Here is a 21,180-nt window from a genome sequence, read left to right on the forward strand (position 1 = left end):
TTTCTATCTGTGATTAGTAACACATATAGATTGGTTATAATAACCTGGAATGAAAAGTTTGAGATACTGCCTTGTATGGCTAAGAGAATCACACAAAGCGTTATATATTCTTCCATTTATATTTCTCGACCATAAAATCAAAACATCCGCATAAAATTGCACGAGGCATTATATTTTTTTATGGATAATTTTCTCACATATTTATTTTTAAATTTTTGTCACAAAATAGCTTTGGAAGAAGACAATGACTAAAATAATTTTTTTTTTATATTTAATTTTTTTTATATTTATTTTTTATATTTTAAAATTTAAAATCTATCTCCATAAGTTTTAATCATATGATAAAAATATATTGCTATAAATTAAAAAGGTTATCTTGGGATTTTTTGTTTTTCACAAAAAACTGACCCGTTGATTGTCCAGATCAAATCCGACGGGACCCGACCCGACCCGTTGATTTGCAAAACAGCACGTCGTCTCCGTTGGTTCTCCCCTCTTATATTCGACGAGTGACTAGATTAGATCGCTGTTCGTCATTTCTCACTACCAAAGGCAAAAAAAAGCATCTCTCTCCTTCTTCACCTTTCTCGCTCACTTACCTCAGATCTGGCAGCGATTTCAAAATCCTCTCTCGCATCGCTCCTCTCTCTCTCTCCTGACCGTTAACGGTCTCTTCCCGGCCTTGGATCTGATTCTGCCACCGGCGCGATCTGAGGTCAATCATGGCGGCAGCAAACGCCCCAATCACGATGAAGGAGGTCCTAACGGTGAGCTCTCTCTCCCTCTCTACCGTCTCCATTTATAGAAACTTTATGCATATCTCTTGGAATCGAGCTGGACGATTAGCATGTTTCTGTAGGTTCTACGATTGATTCTATTTGAATTCTACTCGATCGTTTCCATAACAGTTTGTTATGGATTGATCTCTTAGCATAAGCTCAGATCTGTGTTACCTCAATGTATCGAGCCTCGATTTCGAAGTTTTCGTGTAGTCCTGTGTGGTGATTCACTCGGATCTCGTGACTAAGTTCATGAACTATGCGATATGATGATTTTTTGAATTTGTTTACAGCTTCCGAGCATTGGGATCAACCAGCAATTCATCACGTTTACGAATGTTACTATGGAGTCTGACAAGTACATATGTGTACGAGAGACTGCACCTCAGAACAGCGTCGTGATTATAGATATGAACATGCCGATGCAGCCTCTAAGGAGACCTATAACTGCTGATTCTGCTCTTATGAACCCTAACTCGAGGATCCTTGCCTTGAAAGGTACCTGTCTCCTTCTATTTCTTAACCGTGCACCTAGAATAGTAACTTTTGAAGTTTTTTTCTCGAGAAAACATTGGTAGCTCCTACTTCGTTTTGTTAACAACATATGCTATCTATTACGGATTGAGTGCATTTGAATTTTTCTTGCTCTCAACTTTAATTCACATCTTCGTATTGGATAAGTGATTCATAAGTTTGAATGAGTGCGAGCCCGTTGTGATGCATAATCTGTTAGAAAACCAATTTTGTTAATTCAGTTTGGAAAAGTACTACACTCATATGTTTTTCTTCTGGACATGAGTAGGATAGTATGTTTAACGCAGACATCAGTTTTAGATTTCTATGTTTTTTCGACTTGTGTTATCTCATGGTTGTGTTGTGTCTCAAGCCTATTGTAGTGGATGGCTATTACTTATTTCTTCCTTTGTTACTCACTTCTTTCTTTAATTTTTATATAGCTCAAGTTCCAGGAACTACTCAGGATCATCTTCAGATATTTAACATCGAAGCAAAAGCGAAGTTGAAATCACATCAGATGCCTGAGCAGGTGAGCATCGAAGAAAACTTGTTTGTTACTTGATTATCTTTCATTTTGTACACTTCATCAGAGTTTGACTTTGGTGGTCTGGATTTTATTTTCGGATATTATTAATCCCACATGTTTTATAGGTTGCTTTTTGGAAATGGATTACACCAAAGATGTTGGGGCTGGTCACACAAACTTCCGTGTATCATTGGTCGATTGAAGGTTTTAAATCCTTAGTTTACTGTTATCTTCTTAATATCATGTATATGTAGTTTCTCATTTTGCTCCGATATTTCCAGGTGATTCTGAGCCAGTTAAGATGTTTGATAGAACGGCCAATTTGGCAAACAATCAAATTATTAACTATAAGTGCTCTCCTGATGAGAAGTGGTTGGTGTTGATTGGAATTGCTCCTGGCTCTCCTGAGGTAGGTTTTCTGCGCCACATATAAGGTCAAATAAAGACATCATAATGGCTGTCATTGCATATATTCTTGACTGGCTCTTTTCAATATTACCTTATGTAGAGACCACAATTGGTAAAAGGGAATATGCAGCTATTCTCTGTAAATCAACAGCGGAGCCAGGCCCTTGAAGCGCATGCTGCTTCATTTGCTCAGTTTAAGGTTAGCTATGTGGTTCCTTTGTGAGTTTACTCCGTGGTCTAATCTTGAACTTTAGTATGACAATCAACATTATTAATGACAGGTCCCTGGGAATGAGAATCCTTCTATTCTTATATCCTTTGCAAGCAAGAGCTTTAATGCTGGGCAGATAACATCAAAGTTGCATGTCATTGAGCTTGGTGCACAACCAGGTTAACTTCCTCAACTGCTCGATATTTTCATGGTTGTTTAGTATCTTTAGCTACCTTTTTAGTAGTAATCATCTGATGTCTAAAGGTGGGCAATTTTGTTTTCTGTAGGAAAACCATCATTTTCAAAGAAGCAGGCAGACCTCTTTTTCCCTCCTGATTTTGCAGATGACTTTCCTGTAGCCATGCAGGTTTGCATTACAAGTTCAATTAACTTCCGTAGCTTCTGATGAAAAATCATGACACCATTTTCTCTCTCCCGACAGGTCTCACACAAATTTAACTTGATATATGTCATCACCAAGCTTGGCCTGTTGTTTGTATACGATCTAGAGACGGCTTCTGCTATCTACAGAAATCGGATAAGTCCAGACCCAATTTTCTTGACTTCTGAAGCTTCTTCCGTTGGGGGTTTCTATGCCATTAATAGGCGAGGACAAGTTCTTTTGGCTACAGTAAACGAGGCTACGATAATACCGTTTATTAGCGGTCAAGTATGTTTAACCTTTTTCTGTTTTTTTCTAGATACAGTCGATCTATTTCAACATGAGATTCTAATAACTCTATGCTTTTGTATAACAGTTGAACAATTTGGAACTTGCTGTCAATCTGGCTAAAAGAGGAAACCTCCCTGGTGCGGAAAATCTGGTATGTTACTTTGGTTCAGATGTGTGAATCTGTTCTCCTGCTGACGTAACTATAGTTAACGAACTCCAGCTGGAGGAATAGGAGAGTCATTCGTTGGTGTGAAATTTCTCATATTCAGTTTGGATGTCGCAGGTTGTCCAGCGGTTCCAAGAGTTATTTGCTCAAACAAAGTACAAGGAGGCTGCTGAACTTGCTGCTGAATCTCCTCAGGGGATTCTACGGACACCTGATACGGTGGCTAAGTTCCAGGTATTTGTTCCATATTCAAGCAAGTAATCCTCTGCGAACATGCTATGTGCTAGATGTAACTAGCAATCTAAAACTATAACATCGCACTTTTCAATTTTGCAGAGTGTTCCTGTACAAGCAGGGCAAACTCCTCCCTTGTTACAGTATTTTGGAACCCTTTTGACTAGAGGGAAGCTCAATTCGTATGAGTCTTTGGAACTATCCCGGCTTGTTGTGAATCAAAACAAGAAGAACCTTTTGGAAAACTGGTTGGCAGAGGATAAGCTAGAATGCAGTGAAGAACTTGGAGACCTTGTCAAGGTAATTATAAAATTGACCATTGTCCTTTAATACCTCCTTTAGCATGTTTAACCATAATTTCTTCTGTTCCAGACTGTGGATAATGACCTTGCTCTGAAAATATACATCAAAGCTCGAGCTACTCCAAAAGTTGTTGCAGCTTTTGCAGAGCGAAGGGAGTTTGATAAAATACTGATTTACTCAAAGCAGGTAGACAATAAGTTTAAAAGTTTACCCCTCCCTGTTATGGTTACCCGGAAGTGAAATGTGCTAACAACGTTCCATTTTTTTCATATTGCGACTTAGGTTGGGTACACACCTGATTACATGTTTCTTCTGCAAACAATACTCCGTACGGATCCTCAGGTTAGTTTGGTGCATTTTTGATACTTGCGACATGTTAAATTTTGGAAAGACTGGTTTACTGGATGCTTGCTGCATAGCACAAGGAGAGTCACTCTTATTAATTAATATTAACCTGTTGTTGTTTATTATGCAGGGAGCAGTAAATTTCGCTTTAATGATGTCCCAAATGGAAGGAGGTTGTCCAGTTGACTACAACACCATAACTGATCTTTTCCTTCAGGTCGGTAAAATAGTGTATACACCAATATTCACACATGTGCTAATTTACTTGTGCATATACAGAGAAATCTGATCCGTGAAGCGACTGCTTTCCTTTTGGATGTTCTGAAGCCAAATTTACCTGAGCATGCTTTTCTACAAACTAAGGTTGAAAATAGTTGCCACCTTGCGTCTGTCTGTGCTTTCACTATTCATATTCCTTTCTGAGACCTTGTACTCCACTTTCAACTCAGGTTTTGGAGATCAATTTGGTAACCTTTCCCAATGTGGCTGATGCAATTTTAGCAAATGGGATGTTCAGCCACTATGACCGCCCTCGGGTTGCTCAGCTTTGTGAAAAGGCTGGACTTTATATCCAATCTTTAAAGGTTATTGCTCAACGTTTACTCTTTTTGGTTGGCCTAATAGAGATGTATTTTCTTATTTTCTTTTTAATCTTAACTTCTTTTTTTTGCCCTGTGCAGCATTACTCAGAGTTACCTGATATTAAACGTGTAATTGTGAACACACATGCAATTGAGCCGCAGGTAATACCTCTGAACTAAAGTTTGGTTGCTAAACTCCTGAATGGTCGACTTGCTGAATATCTCTCTGCTCAATATTTAGGCTCTTGTCGAGTTTTTTGGTACTCTTTCCAGCGAGTGGGCTATGGAGTGCATGAAGGATCTTCTGTTGGTTAACCTAAGAGGCAACCTTCAGATAATCGTTCAGGTAACTGTTGTGTTGTGGTATGATATGAATTTTTTATTGTGTAATGTGACACTAACATATCCATATCATTGCAGGCTTGCAAGGAGTACTGTGAGCAACTTGGTGTTGATTCATGCATCAAACTCTTTGAGCAGTTCAAGTCGTATGAAGGACTATACTTTTTCCTAGGTTCATATTTGAGTATGAGGTGATTTATCAGATACCTTCCTGTATATAAGCACAATCTTTGTGTTTATACTCTGATGATAAACAATGTTTTCCTTCTGTGCGATAGTGAGGATCCCGAGATTCACTTCAAGTACATTGAAGCAGCTGCCAAGACTGGTCAAATAAAGGAGGTTGAGCGTGTCACTAGAGAGTCTAACTTTTATGATGCTGAAAAGACGAAGAACTTTTTGATGGAAGCTAAGCTTCCTGATGCCCGGCCTTTGATAAATGTCTGCGACCGTTTTGGCTTTGTACCTGATCTGACCCATTACCTGTACACAAACAACATGCTTCGTTACATTGAAGGTTACGTTCAGAAGGTATGTAGTTTCTTGAGGCTACTGTTAGTGTGTGGAAGGTTGGCATTTTATGCATTAATAATTGTGATTGCTTTTGCAGGTCAACCCTGGGAATGCTCCCTTAGTTGTGGGGCAGTTGCTTGATGACGAATGCCCTGAAGATTTTATAAAAGGCCTCATTCTCTCTGTTCGTTCATTGCTTCCAGTCGAACCCCTTGTTGAGGAATGTGAGAAGAGGTATGAATCTTTTTAGTCATCTTGGTTTCGTTGATATTGCCCCTTTTTATTTAAGTGCCAATATGTATTTGTCTTTTCAGAAATCGACTCCGTCTCCTTACTCAGTTCTTGGAGCATCTAGTTAGTGAGGGAAGCCAAGATACGCATGTCCACAATGCCTTGGGTAAAATTATCATAGACAGCAACAACAACCCTGAGCATTTCCTGACCACCAACCCGTACTATGACTCTAAGGTTGTGGGTAAATACTGCGAGAAACGTGATCCCACCCTGGCTGTTGTGGCATACAGAAGAGGACAATGTGATGAAGAACTCATCAATGTCACCAACAAAAACTCTTTGTTCAAGTTACAAGCCAGGTATTTGATTACTGCTAGCCAAACTTTTTACTTATTCCACAGTGGTTCCTCTGTAGTTTGCTTATGCACGGATTTCCAACTGCAGGTACGTAGTGGAGAGGATGGATGGTGACCTCTGGGACAAGGTTCTTGTGGAGGAAAATGAATATAGAAGACAACTTATTGACCAAGTTGTGTCTACTGCTTTACCCGAAAGCAAGAGCCCAGAGCAAGTCTCTGCAGCTGTTAAAGCATTCATGACTGCTGATCTCCCGCATGAGCTTATCGAACTTCTGGAAAAGATTGTGCTTCAAAACTCGGCCTTCAGTGGAAACTTCAATCTGCAAAATCTGCTTATACTGACAGCAATCAAGGCAGATCCGTCTAGAGTTATGGATTACATTAACAGGCTAGATAATTTTGATGGTCCGGCTGTTGGAGAAGTTGCAGTTGATGCCCAATTATATGAGGAAGCATTTGCGATTTTTAAGAAATTTAACTTAAATGTTCAAGCTGTCAACGTATTGTTGGATAACGTTAGAAGCATTGAGCGTGCAGTTGAATTTGCTTTCCGGGTCGAAGAGGATTCCGTTTGGAGCCAAGTCGCTAAGGCTCAGCTCAGAGATGGACTAGTCAGTGATGCAATTGAGTCTTTCATTCGTGCTGAGGATGCCACTCATTTCTTGGAGGTCATACGTGCTACTGAAGATGCTAATGTCTATGATGACTTGGTCAGATACCTCCTTATGGTTAGACAGAAGGTGAAAGAACCCAAGGTTGATAGTGAGCTCATTTATGCTTATGCAAAGATTGAAAGGTTGGGTGAGATTGAAGAATTTATTCTGATGCCAAACGTTGCTAACCTACAAACTGTCGGTGATCGCCTGTACGACGAAGCTCTGTATGAGGCTGCAAAAATAATCTATGCGTTCATTTCAAACTGGGCCAAGTTAGCCGTCACTCTTGTGAAGTTGCAGCAGTTCCAAGGTGCTGTTGATGCTGCAAGGAAAGCAAACAGTGCAAAGACATGGAAGGAAGTCTGCTTTGCTTGTGTTGATGCAGAGGAATTCCGGTTGGCTCAAATATGTGGACTTAACGTCATTATACAGGTGAATAATTACTTGATCTTGGCGGAAGTTTTTTTCAATTTTGCATGATATTATTTTCTCACGGGTAATCTTTTTGTGTGCTCTAATAGGTGGATGACCTGGAAGAAGTCAGCGAGTTCTACCAAAACAGAGGATGCTTCAGTGAACTAATCTCACTTATGGAGAGTGGACTTGGTCTGGAACGGGCTCACATGGGGATCTTCACCGAGTTGGGTGTACTGTACGCCAGATATCGTTATGAGAAGCTTATGGAGCACATCAAGTTGTTCTCCACTCGCCTCAATATTCCCAAGCTTATACGAGCCTGTGATGAACAACAGCACTGGCAGGAACTTACCTATCTTTACATTCAGTATGATGAGTTTGATAATGCTGCTACCACTGTCATGAACCACTCTCCTGAAGCATGGGAGCACATGCAATTCAAAGACATTGTTGCCAAGGTTGCGAATGTTGAGCTTTACTACAAGGCCGTTCACTTCTACTTGCAAGAGCACCCTGATATAATCAACGATCTTCTCAATGTGCTTGCTCTGCGGTTAGATCACACACGTGTCGTGGATATTATGCGCAAGGTTGGAGGCTGACCCTTGATTTTGTTTTTTACCTTAAAACATAATGATTGATTTCTGATGATATTTTTCTTCTTGATCTCAGGCTGGTCAGTTGCGCCTTATCAAGCCCTACATGGTTGCAGTTCAGAGCAACAATGTTTCTGCTGTAAATGAAGCTCTGAATGAGATATACGTAGAAGAAGAAGACTATGACAGGTTACGCGAGTCTATCGATTTGCATGACAGCTTTGATCAGATAGGCCTCGCTCAGAAGGTAAGACTTCAAATCCAACTATATTTTAAGTATACGTTTTACATCTCCCCTCATATCATTTTTAATTAATCTTCACCGTGATTGGCGCGAACAGATTGAGAAACACGAGCTTGTTGAAATGAGGCGTGTGGCTGCGTATATTTACAAGAAAGCTGGTAGATGGAAGCAATCAATTGCTTTGTCAAAGAAAGATAACATGTACAAGGACTGTATGGAAACTGCTTCACAATCCGGCGACCATGACCTTGCAGAACAACTTCTCGTTTACTTCATTGAACAGGTATGTGTTTCAAGCACGATTACATCAAAAGCTAGCTTTTTAGTAAAACAGAAGATCAAGTTAACAATCCTTTTTTTTTTGTCGCGTTTATTTATTCTTACAGGGGAAGAAGGAATGCTTTGCCACATGTCTCTTTGTGTGTTATGACTTAATCAGACCAGATGTTGCTCTAGAACTTGCTTGGATCAACAACATGATTGACTTTGCCTTCCCGTATCTCCTCCAGGTGATTTATCCTCCAAATCCCTCAAACGAGATAGGAACCGTATAAACTCTATATATGATCAATTCTCTTTCTCCCTTTTTTACATGGGCAGTTTATCCGAGAATACTCTGGCAAAGTGGACGAACTAATCAAGGACAAGCTAGAGGCACAGAAAGAAGTGAAGGCCAAAGAGCAGGAAGAGAAGGATGTCATGTCCCAACAGGTACTACACTTGGACATCATCCCAAACGTGCGTAAAAATAAGTAGAAAAACACACTAACTTCGTGAGTTTGTTATGAAAACAGAACATGTACGCGCAACTATTGCCACTGGCTCTACCTGCGCCACCGATGCCAGGAATGGGAGGAGGTCCAGGGATGGGAGGCGGCTATGGTCCGCCACCACAGATGGGAGGAATGCCAGGAATGCCTCCAATGCCACCATATGGAATGCCTCCGATGGGCGGGTACTAAGCCTAAGCCATCCGTTCAAGTAATCGAGAACTCATAGTCGCGCGCGCAATCTCCACCGTGGTGGTATATGTCGGAATGTTTCCTTGTTTGATTTTATAGGTGTATGTGTGGATAATAAACTCGTACTTTCGTTTGTAATATTCTTTTGAGGGGTTTTAGGTGAGTCATTTTTGGTTGAAGGCCATGTTACTATTTTTCTTTTGAGGGGGGAGAGATGTAACTCCTAACTAGTCTACTTGTCATTTTACTTTGATCTTTCTCTCATGAGTTGCTCTTTCTTTTCAGTTTATTATTTCACTTATAATTTTCGACATTTTATAGCCTTTTTGAGTTTTATGAATTTTTGGCTTAATTTCTCTTCTAGCGCTTGGTTGTTGTTTTTTTCTTTGAAGGTTTGAAATTACAGACTGATGAAAGAAAAGCATTTGTTCTAGTTTCTGCTATTTGAAAAAAGAAAACAGTCGGTAGATTAAATTTGTTGAGTGGGATAAGATCCATCACTGAAAATACCAAGTATGATTTTAGAGATTGCTCGGAGAGCTCCAAGTCTGGTAGTTTGAGGAGACATGTGCTCATAACGAGCCCTGGTCTTTGGCGCCTTATTAAAGCTCATCAGCAGTCATTTAAACAAATAATTCGTCGATATGCTTGTTAGGCAGTTTCAACTGCAGTCATAGAGCCTTTGGTACATAAAGCAGAACATGCATTGATACACTGGCAAACCACTCCATTCACACTCTACTTGCTAGCTTGCCGAAACAATATTTGAATGAATTATGATTCACTTGTCTATAATGTTATTGTTTCCAACATAAGTAATAGTATATAGTAGTGATAATGATTGATGTGCTTATAGATAGAGGCCAAATTTGTGATAGCTTATGTCATTTTAAAGAATGCCATCGGACTATCGGAGGTCGGATGGTCATTAACTATCAGTTCAAGCGATCACAAACTCACAGTCACACAATTTCTCACGGTCATATACGTTGAAATGATTAACTTGATTCATTTTATAGGTATGTGGTGTGTATGGATGGATTATAATCTTCCCTTGCAGAGATGAATATGAAGGAGTTTGAAGAGGATTATAATTAATTTTGGGAGTTGGCGATGATCAACGACACGGCAAGAGACATATACCCTGCTATAGAGTCTAAGACCTAATTAACACGTTTTGGTTTGGATGATCTCTCTCTTACCTTAACCTAATTAGCAATTAGCCTTTACTCACCTATATCTTTCCTTTAACTACATCCCCACCATCTTAATTGCTTCACTTCCAAACTCTCCTACGTCCGGTTTGTTAACGTATATGTCTCATGCACCCACAAAAATACAAAGTTTTCTTATGATCCTATAACCATTTATTCTCATCATCATGACATTGAGGTAGGTTTTATGATGATAAATACACTAATCCTATCCCCATCCAATTAATAGCAGCAAAAAAAACAGTAACCAAACACAAAACGTTATTCTATAGAACAGATCATAGTCTATTAACTTCAACAAAACGACAATACTAGTGGGACCCACCCAGCTTCGGACCAAACCGGTTTCGATGGATGTGTGAGAGACAGATTAAGTTCGGTTAAGCGGAGAAAAAGAGAAGATAATCGCCGATGCTGACGTCACCGCCGGTAATCAAAAATCAATCCTCCTTCTCTACTTTATCCCCAAACCAAAAATCTCCTCCTCAGATTCTTATCCTACGCCTCCTCCTCCTCCGCGCACGTTAGCCTCAATGGAGACGACGCCGGAGACTCAATCGAAATCTCAATCACAAACAGGCGGCTCCTCCCACCGTATTCCGCCGGGACGAGAGGACTGGTGGAGCGAGGACGCGACGGCGACGCTGATAGAAGCCTGGGGAGACCGTTACGTCAACCTCAGCCGCGGAAACCTCCGGCAGAACGACTGGAGAGAAGTCGCCGACGCCGTGAACTCGATCCACGGCGGCAGCGGGAGGCCGAAGACGGACGTGCAGTGCAAGAACCGGATCGACACGCTGAAGAAGAAGTACAAGACGGAGAAGGCGAAGCCTTCTCCGTCCTCTTGGTGCTTCTTCGAGAGGCTCGATTTCTTGATCGGCCCCGTCGCGGCGAAGAAATCCACCGCCGCCGTGACACCGGCGTTAAAGAATCATACTTTGAATCAAACCGGATCTAAATCGAGTGGAAGCTCTCTGGACGATGATGATGATGATGATGATGATGAGGTGGGAGATTGGGGGTTTGTGGTGAGGAAGCATCGGAGAGTTGAGGAGGTGGATCCGAGTGGAGGTGAAGGGTCGTCGTGTAGGGAGCTGGCGAGAGCGATTTTGAAGTTAGGGGAGGTGTACGAGAGGATGGAAGGTGCGAAGCAGAGGATGATGGTTGAGTTGGAGAAGCAGAGGATGGAAGCTGCTAAGGAGCTTGAGTTGCAACGGATGAACATGTTGATGGATATGCAGATGGAGCTTGAAAGATCCAAGCTTGGCAAGTGTAGAGCTGCTGCTGCTTCAGGTAAAGATATAAACTTTCTTTTGTCTCTGCTAAGCAATTGTGTGAATATGGTAAAGTTTTCATTTTTATGTGTTTGTAAAGATTGAATCTTTAGCTTGTGAGGTTTCAGATTGTTGATTTGGAACCATAACTTTGAGCATCTACTTAATTGAGTTACTGAAAACTTGAATTGTGTTGTTGTTGTACAGGGAAGAAGTTGTAGAGATTAGATTTGTGGAGAAGCTATACTCTGGTAGGGCAATGGTTGGATCTGAGAGCTCAGCTCATGGAGATTGGAGAAACTGTTATTATTCTTACTAGGTTTCAAGTTAGAGCAATGCTTTTTTTTTTGTGTTTACTTATCTTATTTAGGGTACATTGGTAGCAAAGCAGATTGGTGAAAGAAACTCTTGTAGTAATCTGACAGACATATCAACATGTACTTTTGTCAAGTGTTTAATGTATGATAGTTTCTGTATCAATGCCTGCAGTTTCAAATAGCGTTCTTTTCTCCTTTTTTTTGTGATCACCAATTAGTCTTTTGCGTAATCAGGTCTCAGAGTTCTCTTTCCAGGACAATGTACATCAGAGACATTCATGTTCTTCCATAATTTACTTTTGGAAGACCAAACCCACCAAGCTATTGATTTGGCTGTTTGCTTATATGACTTTGCATCAATCTTTATCGTGTTGAAGCTCACGCATCTTCTTCTGAAGAAGATTGTTTCTGTAGATTAATAAAGAAGGGAACAGAATGGGGGCAAGGCATGGGCCTATTCATCATTTGTGTTGGCTTGATCTTTTCATTGCTACTTACATGATTGGCTCGTGGGTTCGAGTCCAAGCTCGTAGGTCACATACATCATGATCATGTAGTGGCTTATCTTTGAAAAATCAACGGATAACGTACCAGAGGGATTGTGAAAGTGACCGATCAGTTGGCTGTTTCTTTTTTGAGATGTGGACTTCAAAACAAAGAGAAGCAAGACTTGGATTCGGTTAAAAAGTCAGTCAAGAAAAATATAAAAAGAAAGATCCAAGAGGAACTTTCTTATAAAATGGACAATGATCGTTAAACCCAAATTTTAGTTGAGTATAGTATTTGGTTATTGTTAATTTAGATTATACATATTTAATCAAACAATCAAAGGTTGAATTAGAAACAAGAGAGTGTGGACATGGAGAAAACAAGACCCCTTTAGGCCTTTACTAGCCATTTCTCTTCCTCTTCTACTCATCATTCATTATCAATGAGAATAGATAAATCAACGCAAACTTTTTTTTTTTTTTGTATTGTCACATTCGAAAATCATAAGCTTAAAACCTTTTGAACTTTGTATATACACAAAATGGAATCTTGATAATTATATTTGCAAAGTCTATAGTTTCTATGAATTTAATGTGTCTCATTGATATGAACAATCGAAATATCCATATACAATATGTACATCCTTTTCTAGAGCCCTGTGTAACTGTGTTGATTATAGCTTTTATCTGGATCATCTGTTCATTTCTCATCCCACGTCTAAACAGTTGATGTTAAGATTCACAAGAGGGGAAAAGACGACACATCTTTGACTGTGCTTGTAATTTTCAGCTTAAGAAACATAGTTGTTGTTCAATTACAGAGAAACAAAGAAGTTTGCTAAAACGTAAAAAAAATAGAGATAGAGAAAAAACACACCAAGCTAAACCAGAAACGATATCCCAAATCTTATTTGAAATTATGATAGACATAGTAATTGCTTCGGATTTCATCTTTCAGATTCCGCAGGTAGCTTATAAAAGACCTGTACCAAAAAAAGAAAAGGTTAACTCAGGTGATTTCACTATTAATATTTTTGTTTCTTCAAATGTTTGCTAACAAGTTGACTTAAAACTCTAGAATATATTACCTCTTTAATGAGTTGTGCTGCTGCTGATTCTGCGCTTGTTTCGGGCAAAAGGGTCGATGAACCACTCTGGTTTGTAGGAAAAGAGTATGTAACCAATCACCCATCCAAAGGCAATACCAGGTATGACTCCTATTACAGCTGCTATCCAACTCAACACCTCTTCTTCTTCTTCTTCCTCTGATTCTGGTGTTTCATGTGGTGTTGGCTTGTGGATATCTCTGCAATCTTCGTCAAGAGAAGGGCCAAAAAGTCCCGGATTATCCTCAAAGGAAGTGCAGTCCAGCCTTTGAAACTGAGTGCCTCCTGGTACTAGACCTGTAAGCTGGTTATGAGAGAAGTTCATGTAGGAAAGGAATGAGAGTTCCCCTAGCTCTTGCGGAATTTCTCCTGAAAGCTGGTTTTGGGAAACGTCTAGTGACTCAAGAGCCGTCAGGTTTCCAAGAGATGAAGGGATGTGGCCAGTGAAAGCATTGTTCGACAAGTTAAGCATAAGAAGCCCTTTTAATAGACCGATGGACCTTGGGATCTCTCCTTCAAATTTGTTTCCTGAAAAGTCGAGTGCTGTGTAGATCTTTAGGATACGTACAAACTCCATCTCTATACCTTTATTCATCAACACCATTGAATCATGGTAATAGGAACCTCCCATGTACTTGTCATCCCACTGATCATAATTCTTCCCCAATGATAACATAGCACTCCACTTCACAAAGTAGTCTGATGACAAAGATCCATTGAAGTGATTGTGAGATATGTCGATGATTTGCAACTTAGGGAACGAAGTTTGAAGTATCGGTCCATGGAACGCATTGGAGCGTAACACAAGAATTTTTAACTCTGGTAGAGAATGCAACCAGAACGGAAACGTATCATTGAAAATGTTGCTTTCCACGTTCAGAACTTCAAGACTAGAGAAATGGATCAAAGATCTTGGAAGCTTTCCAGTCAGTTGGTTATGACCAACGTCAAGCGTTCTTAAGCTTTCAAATATAGTCTCCGGAAGACCTCCATGAAGACGATTTTGACGAAGGTTTAGAAATTCAAGAGAACGGTTGAGATTACCCAGACAAGGAGGGATTAAACCACTGAAGTTGTTGTTTGATAAATCAAGAATGTATACAGAGCGCAAATCACATATGAAAGAGGGAATCTTTCCCGTAAAATTGTTGTTGGAGGCAAGCAAATTTAGGCTAGATAGCCTTGAAAGTAAAATTGTTGTTGGTTTTTCGAAGCCCGTAAAAGTGTTGTTGGAAAGATTCAGGTAAGTAAGATTTGGTAGCGTCCATAACCAGCCAGGCACTTGTCCTTTGATTTTATTGTTGGAAATGTCTAGCCACTCCATATGTTGGTTTCTTACAAACTCCGGGAGCTCGGTGATACCGCAGCCTGACAATTCCAAATAACGCAGCAAAGGGGGACCTGAAACTGAACTCTTGTTTGTGGCAGAAACATGGTTGCCTGAGAGATCCAACACAGAGAGCCTCTTAAAATACGACAAGATATAATTCAAGTCAATGGTAGTAGTGGTCGTGTTCAAATAGGATAGGTCAAGATCTTCCAGCCTCTTGAGATGCCAGAAGATGTTAAAGTCCACTGGAGCTTGTGTCTTGTAGTGGGAAAGGTCAAGTCGGACAAGGTTGGTAAATTTGGATATCGCGGCCGGGATTGGCCCTCTCAAGTTGTTATTGCCAACGTCTAACTTTCGTAGCTGAGGTGGTGAAGATATATTCCCAAACTCAAGAATGCCGTTGAGTTGGTTATCATGCAAAATAACACTTTCCATAGAAGGAATGGTGAAGAGAGAAGAAGGCAGGGTCCCAGTGAAAGCGTTGTTACTTGCTACAAAATACGTCAATTTGGATAGTGAAGTGATGTTATGAGGAATTGTTCCTGTGAACTGATTGTAATAGAGTCCTAAATATGACAACTTTGTCAAATTCAGTAGTGCAATGGGAAAGCTTCCATTGAGCCTATTTACAGCAACACCTAAGGTGGTCAACTGGTTTAGATTGCCAAAAAAAGATGGGATTTCTCCAACAATATTGTTCCCAGAAAGGTAAAGATAAGTGAGGTTATAAAGATTTCCAATAGAAGATGGAATCTTACCCGAAATTTGATTCAACTCAAGGTTAAGATAGGTGAGATGAGAAAGATTTCCAATCCAAGATGGAATCTCACCCGAAAAGCTATTAAATGAAAGATCGAGAAAGGTGAGATAAGAAAGGTTTCCAATTGAAGATGGAATCTGACCAGAAAAACTATTAGATGAAAGATCGAGAAAGGTGAGATAAGAAAGGTCTACTTTCGAAGAAGGAATGAACTCGCTGAAACCATTTCGCGAAAGGTCCAGAGAGGTGAGATGAGAAAGGTTTCCAATTAAAGACATGATTGGACCACTAAAATCATTATTTGAAAGGAGTAGAGTAGTTAGAGAATGAAGGTTTCGAAGACTGCTTTTAGAATGAAACTTGCCACGTAGGTTGCTGCAACTAAGGTCTAGTTCGACCACTTCACCGGAATTGGGGTTGCACGTGATACCCTCCCAATTACAGCAGTCGCTGTTATTCATCCATGACTCTGTCTTCCGAAGGGGCTTTACTATAGTTTTATTGATAATACAAAGAGAATCAACGGAAGAGTTTAAAACCTCAAACTCGTTCTTGAACTGAAGAAGTGCATCCCTTTGATCCGGACGACACAAGTGCGTAGTTGGAACCGCAGACACGTCCTCATAACTGTAGCCGAATAAAAAAAGTATAGAAAGAGTAAGAGAAATGGTACTCGTTAAGTTCCAAAACCCTTTCATTCTTCTTTAAGCTTATTTAACTTTCTTGAATATCAAAAACTGAAAGAGCAAAAAGAAAAGGGAAATTGGTGATGAGTTACATGCTTCCATGGCCATTTCTTTATATACACAATAATAGACTCTGTATTTACTCCACACAAGATAAAATCCACAGAGAAAAATACATTATTCGTCACGTCGAAAGCAAAATCTTTCTAGACATATTGGTCCCCTACACTAATTACATGAATTTTCAAAAAAAAAAAAAAAGAATTGTCTAAACCAAAGAAGACGTAACTCATGAAGTCTTATTTTGCTTAGGTTTATATTTGGATTTAAACTAACGTATACTAATGTTTTTATGTTACAAAAAAAAACTAACGTATACTAACGACCCATGCATATTGCATATAGTAACGACCCATGCATATTGACCCGAAAGTACTAACGTTTACGATTACGAGACCCATGCATATTTGCATATATTGTAGTCTTTCGATTTGATAGTAAATGTTTTATCTTTTTTACTTATTATTTAAAAGTTCTGACATTCCTTGCTTTGAAAAAAGAACTAATTTAACTGCTAAACTAGTTTAATTTTGATAGAATTTCAAAATAAGAATGAATCTCTTATATTTAATAAGAAGAAAACAAACATCAACATTTTCAAGAAAAATCAACGGCGAACGGTCTTATTTTTATTTTTGGTTTATTCCTCGTGATTTCCAAAATGAGAAATATATGCAAAATGACAAAAAGAATACTCTTTACTAAGAATCAATTAAAATGAACAAAAATATCAATCTGCATGAGAACATTCTTCGTGACAGAAGAATCAACTCTTCGTCGTGAATATACTGGCGATCGAGCCATATGGCCCATATCATAGTGAGTACATTCTTCAACTAATATTCCTCAGGGCGAGATCGTCAGGAAGAAACCAAGATTTTACTCGATCGCTTTCTTGTTTCTTCAATATATTGCTGTAGTAACCAAAAACAAATAAATAAATGTTGATGACCCAATCAGTTTCCGCATTTTTTCTTTCTCACGTCCATAATAACAAGTTTTGGTGATAATCATCTCACTTTCATTAGATAAAATATACAGAAAAGAGACGACTAGTGATGAGAAACCAAAACTTCCATACGGAAGAGACTAGTTCAGATTTTTTTATTATGTTTTTCCTCACTTTCTAGATTAATGTAGTTTTGTAATATACATAATTAATCGTTTCATATATAGTTTTCAAGCAACCTACGAGAGACCTTCCAAGTCCACAAGAAGGTTAGGGGAATCATCCAGCTTACTCCATGAACCATCTTCACCACACGGTTGAACCACGAAGCTGACTCCTTTCACGTCAGAATCTACCACCAGCTCCGAAACGTAGTAGGCTGGTACGTGAGAGATTCCGAGGAACACTCTCTCGCTTCTTGGTTTCTCCAGAACCTTCCTCGATCTTAGTACATCAGTTGACTTCACATTCTCTGCATACACATTGTACACTGGGAGAACAGAGTCTTCAAGCTGTGTCTGTCTCCATTCTAGCTTAACCTTAAGGATCCTAGAACCGGATTTACCCAGTACAAGCTCTAAGTTATGAGCCTCGATTACCCATGATGACGCTGGAGGTAAGGAAACGAGATTTTGCTGGAGCTGAGCATGTTCTTTGATTGAGATGTGACCGAGCAATGCAACGTACTCTGATGTCTTCGTCGAGTTCTCTGTTCTGTAGCAAAAGGCAGAGATTTCAGTTAGTGTGTGTCCATCCATGACAAGGCTTGCCTCGTACACCGTCCACTCTGATACAGTCTGCTCTGATGTAACTAGGCACTTCAAGAACATGTGATCTAATCTAGGGATGGGTTCTTGTGGAGCCACAAGTATGGATTTAGTCTCGTGTGATGCGGATGAGAAACAAAGGAGAAGTCCAAGTTTAGAAGTCTCATCTGATTTCACCTGCACCAATTCCAAGATGCTCCATTAGTAGAGAAACATAATGGGATGTATCTAAAAGAAGAGGGACGTACAGAGTAGGAGACTGTGATGGGGGAAGAAGAAAGGTGAAGGAGTGGTTTAAAGAGCCTTGCTGTGAAATACAAATCTCCCTCGAGTCTTCCTTTAAAAACGATGTTCCCTCCTCCGTTATAAGATGCGTCTCTAGTACTAAACAAATTCATATTAATCAACAAGAAGTCAGAAACATTTTTCTTCTTTTGGCCACACAATAGTATCAGGGAAGAACTCACTCAACAGTGACCTGGATGATTTCAGTGTTCTCTTCTTTGAACTCTAGGAGTGGCTGACGTGAGTAACACAACAAAGACAACGATCAAATGAGAGGAGAGACATTATTATATGCGCACTTAAAGCGAGGACGATGAGATGGTTGAACCTGAAGACTTTGGCAGGAAATGTTGTACCATGGAGCATCAGATAAATGGCGACCCTCGAGTGAAACATGGTTACCAAAGCCCTTGACAAACGAGAAAAGTGTTTTTCAGAACATAAATCATAGCCAACACAGTAGAAACTTACTTTACCCTTGTTTTATTGTCACAAGATAGGAAGAATGACAAAATCAATCTCAGTTTACCTGATTGAAATCCGAGTAAAAAGGCAAGACTTGTGGATATGTTTGGACTATTCCCCATGACTTCTCAACAAGTGACCACCATCTGTTGAAAAAACGCATGAACAATAATAAGATACAGCATTTCCTTTCCAACAAAGTTTTAAATTCAATAATGGTAGTTCAACACTGAAAGACGCCAAAGCAATGGCAAAAGAAGAGTATTACTTATTCTGCGCTGTATGAAAATTAGGAGGTTGTGCAGTCTCATATACCCATCCAGGAGCGAAAATGGCAGCTGATACATTGTTTCTCTTCAGCAAATCAAGAGCCGTATTTACCTATCATATATATAGATTAATGAGACAATGAAGAAGAATCTAAGGACAAATTATTGGTTGGTTTTCTCAAGAGTTTCTGAAAACATACAGTCCATTGTCCACCACCAAAGGAGCCGCGACCAAAGACATCAATTCCCATGTAGACATCACATTTTCTGTCCCCTGCAACTTCAGCTGATAGTTTTGGGTAGCTCTCCTGAAACAACATCATCACCCACTCAGATAACAGTCATATAGATGAAACACAAACTGGAAAAAAAAATTGATCAAACTAAAACGGTATACCTTCCATGTATAGTTCATGAAGATTCCATCACACAAGTCAAAGAAAGGTTTGTTCTTCTCATTCAAGTGATCTTGCCATTCAAGATCGCCATGAACAGTGAGACTGTCGTACCTGCAAAAAGAAGGGTGATCAAATCAAAGTGGTTGACCAAAAGAAAACACTTGTGAACAACTCACCATATAACCAAAGCCCCAGGGGTAGATAAATGCAACACTTTTGTTAGATGGCTTACAAACTCCTTCATATTCGGAATATGTTCTTCATCTATTTCGTTCTCTATATTTATCTGCAATGAAAACATCTTACATTTCAAAAATCCCCTTTTCTCCCCACTTGACTAGCAGTATGTGTCAGATGCAGATACGTTACAATCAATTCACCATATGCAGATGAGTAGAAAGAGTCATGAGCAAAAGACAAAACTCACCAGCCATCCATCGAAACCTAGAGAAGTAGCAAGCTCAGCCAAACGCTCTGCATACATCTGAGCAGACTCCTTAGTGCCAAGCATCTCATTGCAGGTAGCTTTTCCTTCATCCCATTCTGTAATGAAAGTCCCCAACACCTTTCACATTTCCACAACACACAAGACAGTAAACACTTAAACACCTTTTCCATTTCCAATTCATATCTCTCTACATTAAAAATCTGAACTTTACACATCCTCATCAACTAATGTATCCACAAGAAATGCATTCTTTACCTTAACGCCATGCCTGTGAGCTGTATTGGTCCAGCAAGGAGGAGGAATCGTCACCAGAGAATGAGAGAAGTAAACGAACACGTCCATCAAATACCAATGCCAAATCGCGTATCCGGCGTCGTTTTCACACCCTTGCACCCACTTGTCATCTACATACCCTCCTTTCATATCGTGGCAGACTAAAACCCTCGGGCGATGATCAGGTAAGTTTCGCCGGAGAGGGACTGTGGAGCGGTTGAACTGAAAGTGGAACGAGTCGAAGTAGGAACGCGATTTTAGATCTTGGAGAGATTTGATCGGGAATGAGATCGGTGACGACGGTTTCGATAGATCGAGCAGCGGGACGGACTCGGATTCTGCGGCGGCGTCACCGTCGTTGGATTTGGGCATGATGACGGAGAGAGGGAACGAAGTGAGGAGCGTACGGGAGAGGCTGAAGAAGAGATTGTAGAGAGAGACGAGAGTTCTTCGTGAGAAATAGGCGCGAAGAAGCTCTCGCATTTCGAGAGACGGTCAACGGATGAAGGCGACCGACGATGGCTTCGTTTTTCTTTATTAAATAACAAAAAAAGTATAGCTTATGAAAATTAGATGACGTCACTCTTCTTTTCCTTAATGCGTACGCTAAACAAAAAGCACGGCATATGAAAGAAAAAGATCACTTTTCATAAAGAAACACGAGTGTTCTTCGTGAGAAATAGGCGCGAAGAAGGTCTCCTCGCATTTCGAGAGAAGGTCAACGATGATTGAAGACGACCGACGATGGCTTCGATTTTTCTTTATTAAATAAAAAAAAAGTGCATCTTATGAAAATAAGATGACGTCACTCTTCTTTTCCTTAATGCGTACGCTAAACGAAAAGCATAGCATATGGAAAAAAAGATCACTTTTCAAGCGAAGAATCCACGACATGGAAATTTCATGTTTTTTATAATAGAGTTGCTTGCACGGAAGAAGCCAAGAAGGATATGGATATATTGGCCCATTCGATATATGGGGCTAGGCGATTAGCATGAACATCTGGATTTTTCTTTATTGGTTCGG

General features: G+C 39.8%; 3 protein-coding genes and 1 pseudogene across 5 annotated transcripts; 2 read left to right on the forward strand and 2 right to left on the reverse strand.

Annotated features, from left to right (window-relative positions):
* The first annotated feature begins 505 nt into the window (after positions 1 to 505).
* LOC106352384 (clathrin heavy chain 1) lies at positions 506 to 9,354 on the forward strand. 2 transcript variants are annotated; one of them, XM_013792027.3, is made up of 30 exons: positions 506 to 767; positions 1,073 to 1,277; positions 1,736 to 1,824; positions 1,947 to 2,025; positions 2,103 to 2,230; positions 2,330 to 2,428; positions 2,511 to 2,619; positions 2,728 to 2,807; positions 2,883 to 3,110; positions 3,199 to 3,264; positions 3,397 to 3,513; positions 3,616 to 3,813; positions 3,886 to 4,002; positions 4,099 to 4,158; positions 4,292 to 4,378; positions 4,441 to 4,524; positions 4,611 to 4,745; positions 4,842 to 4,904; positions 4,984 to 5,088; positions 5,163 to 5,275; positions 5,363 to 5,615; positions 5,695 to 5,831; positions 5,912 to 6,190; positions 6,276 to 7,278; positions 7,368 to 7,853; positions 7,936 to 8,106; positions 8,201 to 8,386; positions 8,490 to 8,612; positions 8,704 to 8,814; positions 8,898 to 9,354. In XM_013792027.3, the coding sequence occupies exons 1-30, from the start codon at positions 723 to 725 to the stop codon at positions 9,063 to 9,065; spliced, it is 5,124 nt and encodes a 1,707-aa protein (XP_013647481.1). In that variant the 5' UTR covers positions 506 to 722; the 3' UTR covers positions 9,066 to 9,354. The 2 variants fall into 2 exon arrangements, with proteins under 2 accessions (XP_013647481.1, XP_048609078.1); XM_048753121.1 differs by having other exon boundaries at positions 4,611 to 4,904.
* Positions 9,355 to 10,672: 1,318 nt separating this feature from the next.
* Positions 10,673 to 12,033, forward strand: LOC106352414 (trihelix transcription factor ASIL2). The gene is made up of 2 exons (XM_048753227.1): positions 10,673 to 11,572; positions 11,761 to 12,033. Exons 1-2 carry the CDS (start codon positions 10,813 to 10,815, stop codon positions 11,772 to 11,774), a joined length of 774 nt encoding a protein of 257 aa, XP_048609184.1. The 5' UTR covers positions 10,673 to 10,812; the 3' UTR covers positions 11,775 to 12,033.
* Positions 12,034 to 13,104: 1,071 nt separating this feature from the next.
* LOC106352435 (receptor-like protein 35) lies at positions 13,105 to 16,368 on the reverse strand. Of its 2 annotated transcripts, XM_048753198.1 has the most exons (3): positions 16,094 to 16,305; positions 13,447 to 16,023; positions 13,105 to 13,341 (listed from the first exon to the last, which is right to left on the reverse strand). In XM_048753198.1, the coding sequence occupies exon 2, from the start codon at positions 16,013 to 16,015 to the stop codon at positions 13,451 to 13,453; it is 2,565 nt and encodes an 854-aa protein (XP_048609155.1). In that variant the 5' UTR covers positions 16,016 to 16,023; positions 16,094 to 16,305; the 3' UTR covers positions 13,105 to 13,341; positions 13,447 to 13,450. The 2 variants fall into 2 exon arrangements, with proteins under 2 accessions (XP_048609155.1, XP_048609136.1); XM_048753179.1 differs by having other exon boundaries at positions 13,447 to 16,368.
* Positions 16,369 to 16,907: 539 nt separating this feature from the next.
* Positions 16,908 to 20,671, reverse strand: LOC106352405 (annotated as a pseudogene).
* Between the last annotated feature and the right edge of the window lie 509 nt (positions 20,672 to 21,180).

The sequence above is a fragment of the Brassica napus genome, chromosome A1, assembly GCF_020379485.1.
Source record: "Brassica napus cultivar Da-Ae chromosome A1, Da-Ae, whole genome shotgun sequence".
In the NCBI taxonomy this organism is placed as follows: Eukaryota; Viridiplantae; Streptophyta; class Magnoliopsida; order Brassicales; family Brassicaceae; genus Brassica; species Brassica napus.

What these genes read in the sequence shown, in the direction of transcription:
- LOC106352384 (XM_048753121.1), top strand. Translation starts at nt 723, where the DNA reads ATGGCGGCAGCAAACGCCCCAATCACGATGAAGGAGGTCCTAACG. An exon ending in TGAGCTTGGTGCACAACCAG is followed by an intron (nt 2,620 to 2,727) that starts GTTAACTTCCTC and finishes TGTTTTCTGTAG; the next exon opens with GAAAACCATCATTTTCAAAG. An exon ending in GGTTCATATTTGAGTATGAG is followed by an intron (nt 5,276 to 5,362) that starts GTGATTTATCAG and finishes TCTGTGCGATAG; the next exon opens with TGAGGATCCCGAGATTCACT.
- LOC106352435 (XM_048753179.1), bottom strand. Translation starts at nt 16,252, where the DNA reads ATGAAAGGGTTTTGGAACTTAACGAGTACCATTTCTCTTACTCTTTCT.
- LOC106352414 (XM_048753227.1), top strand. Translation starts at nt 10,813, where the DNA reads ATGGAGACGACGCCGGAGACTCAATCGAAATCTCAATCACAAACAGGC.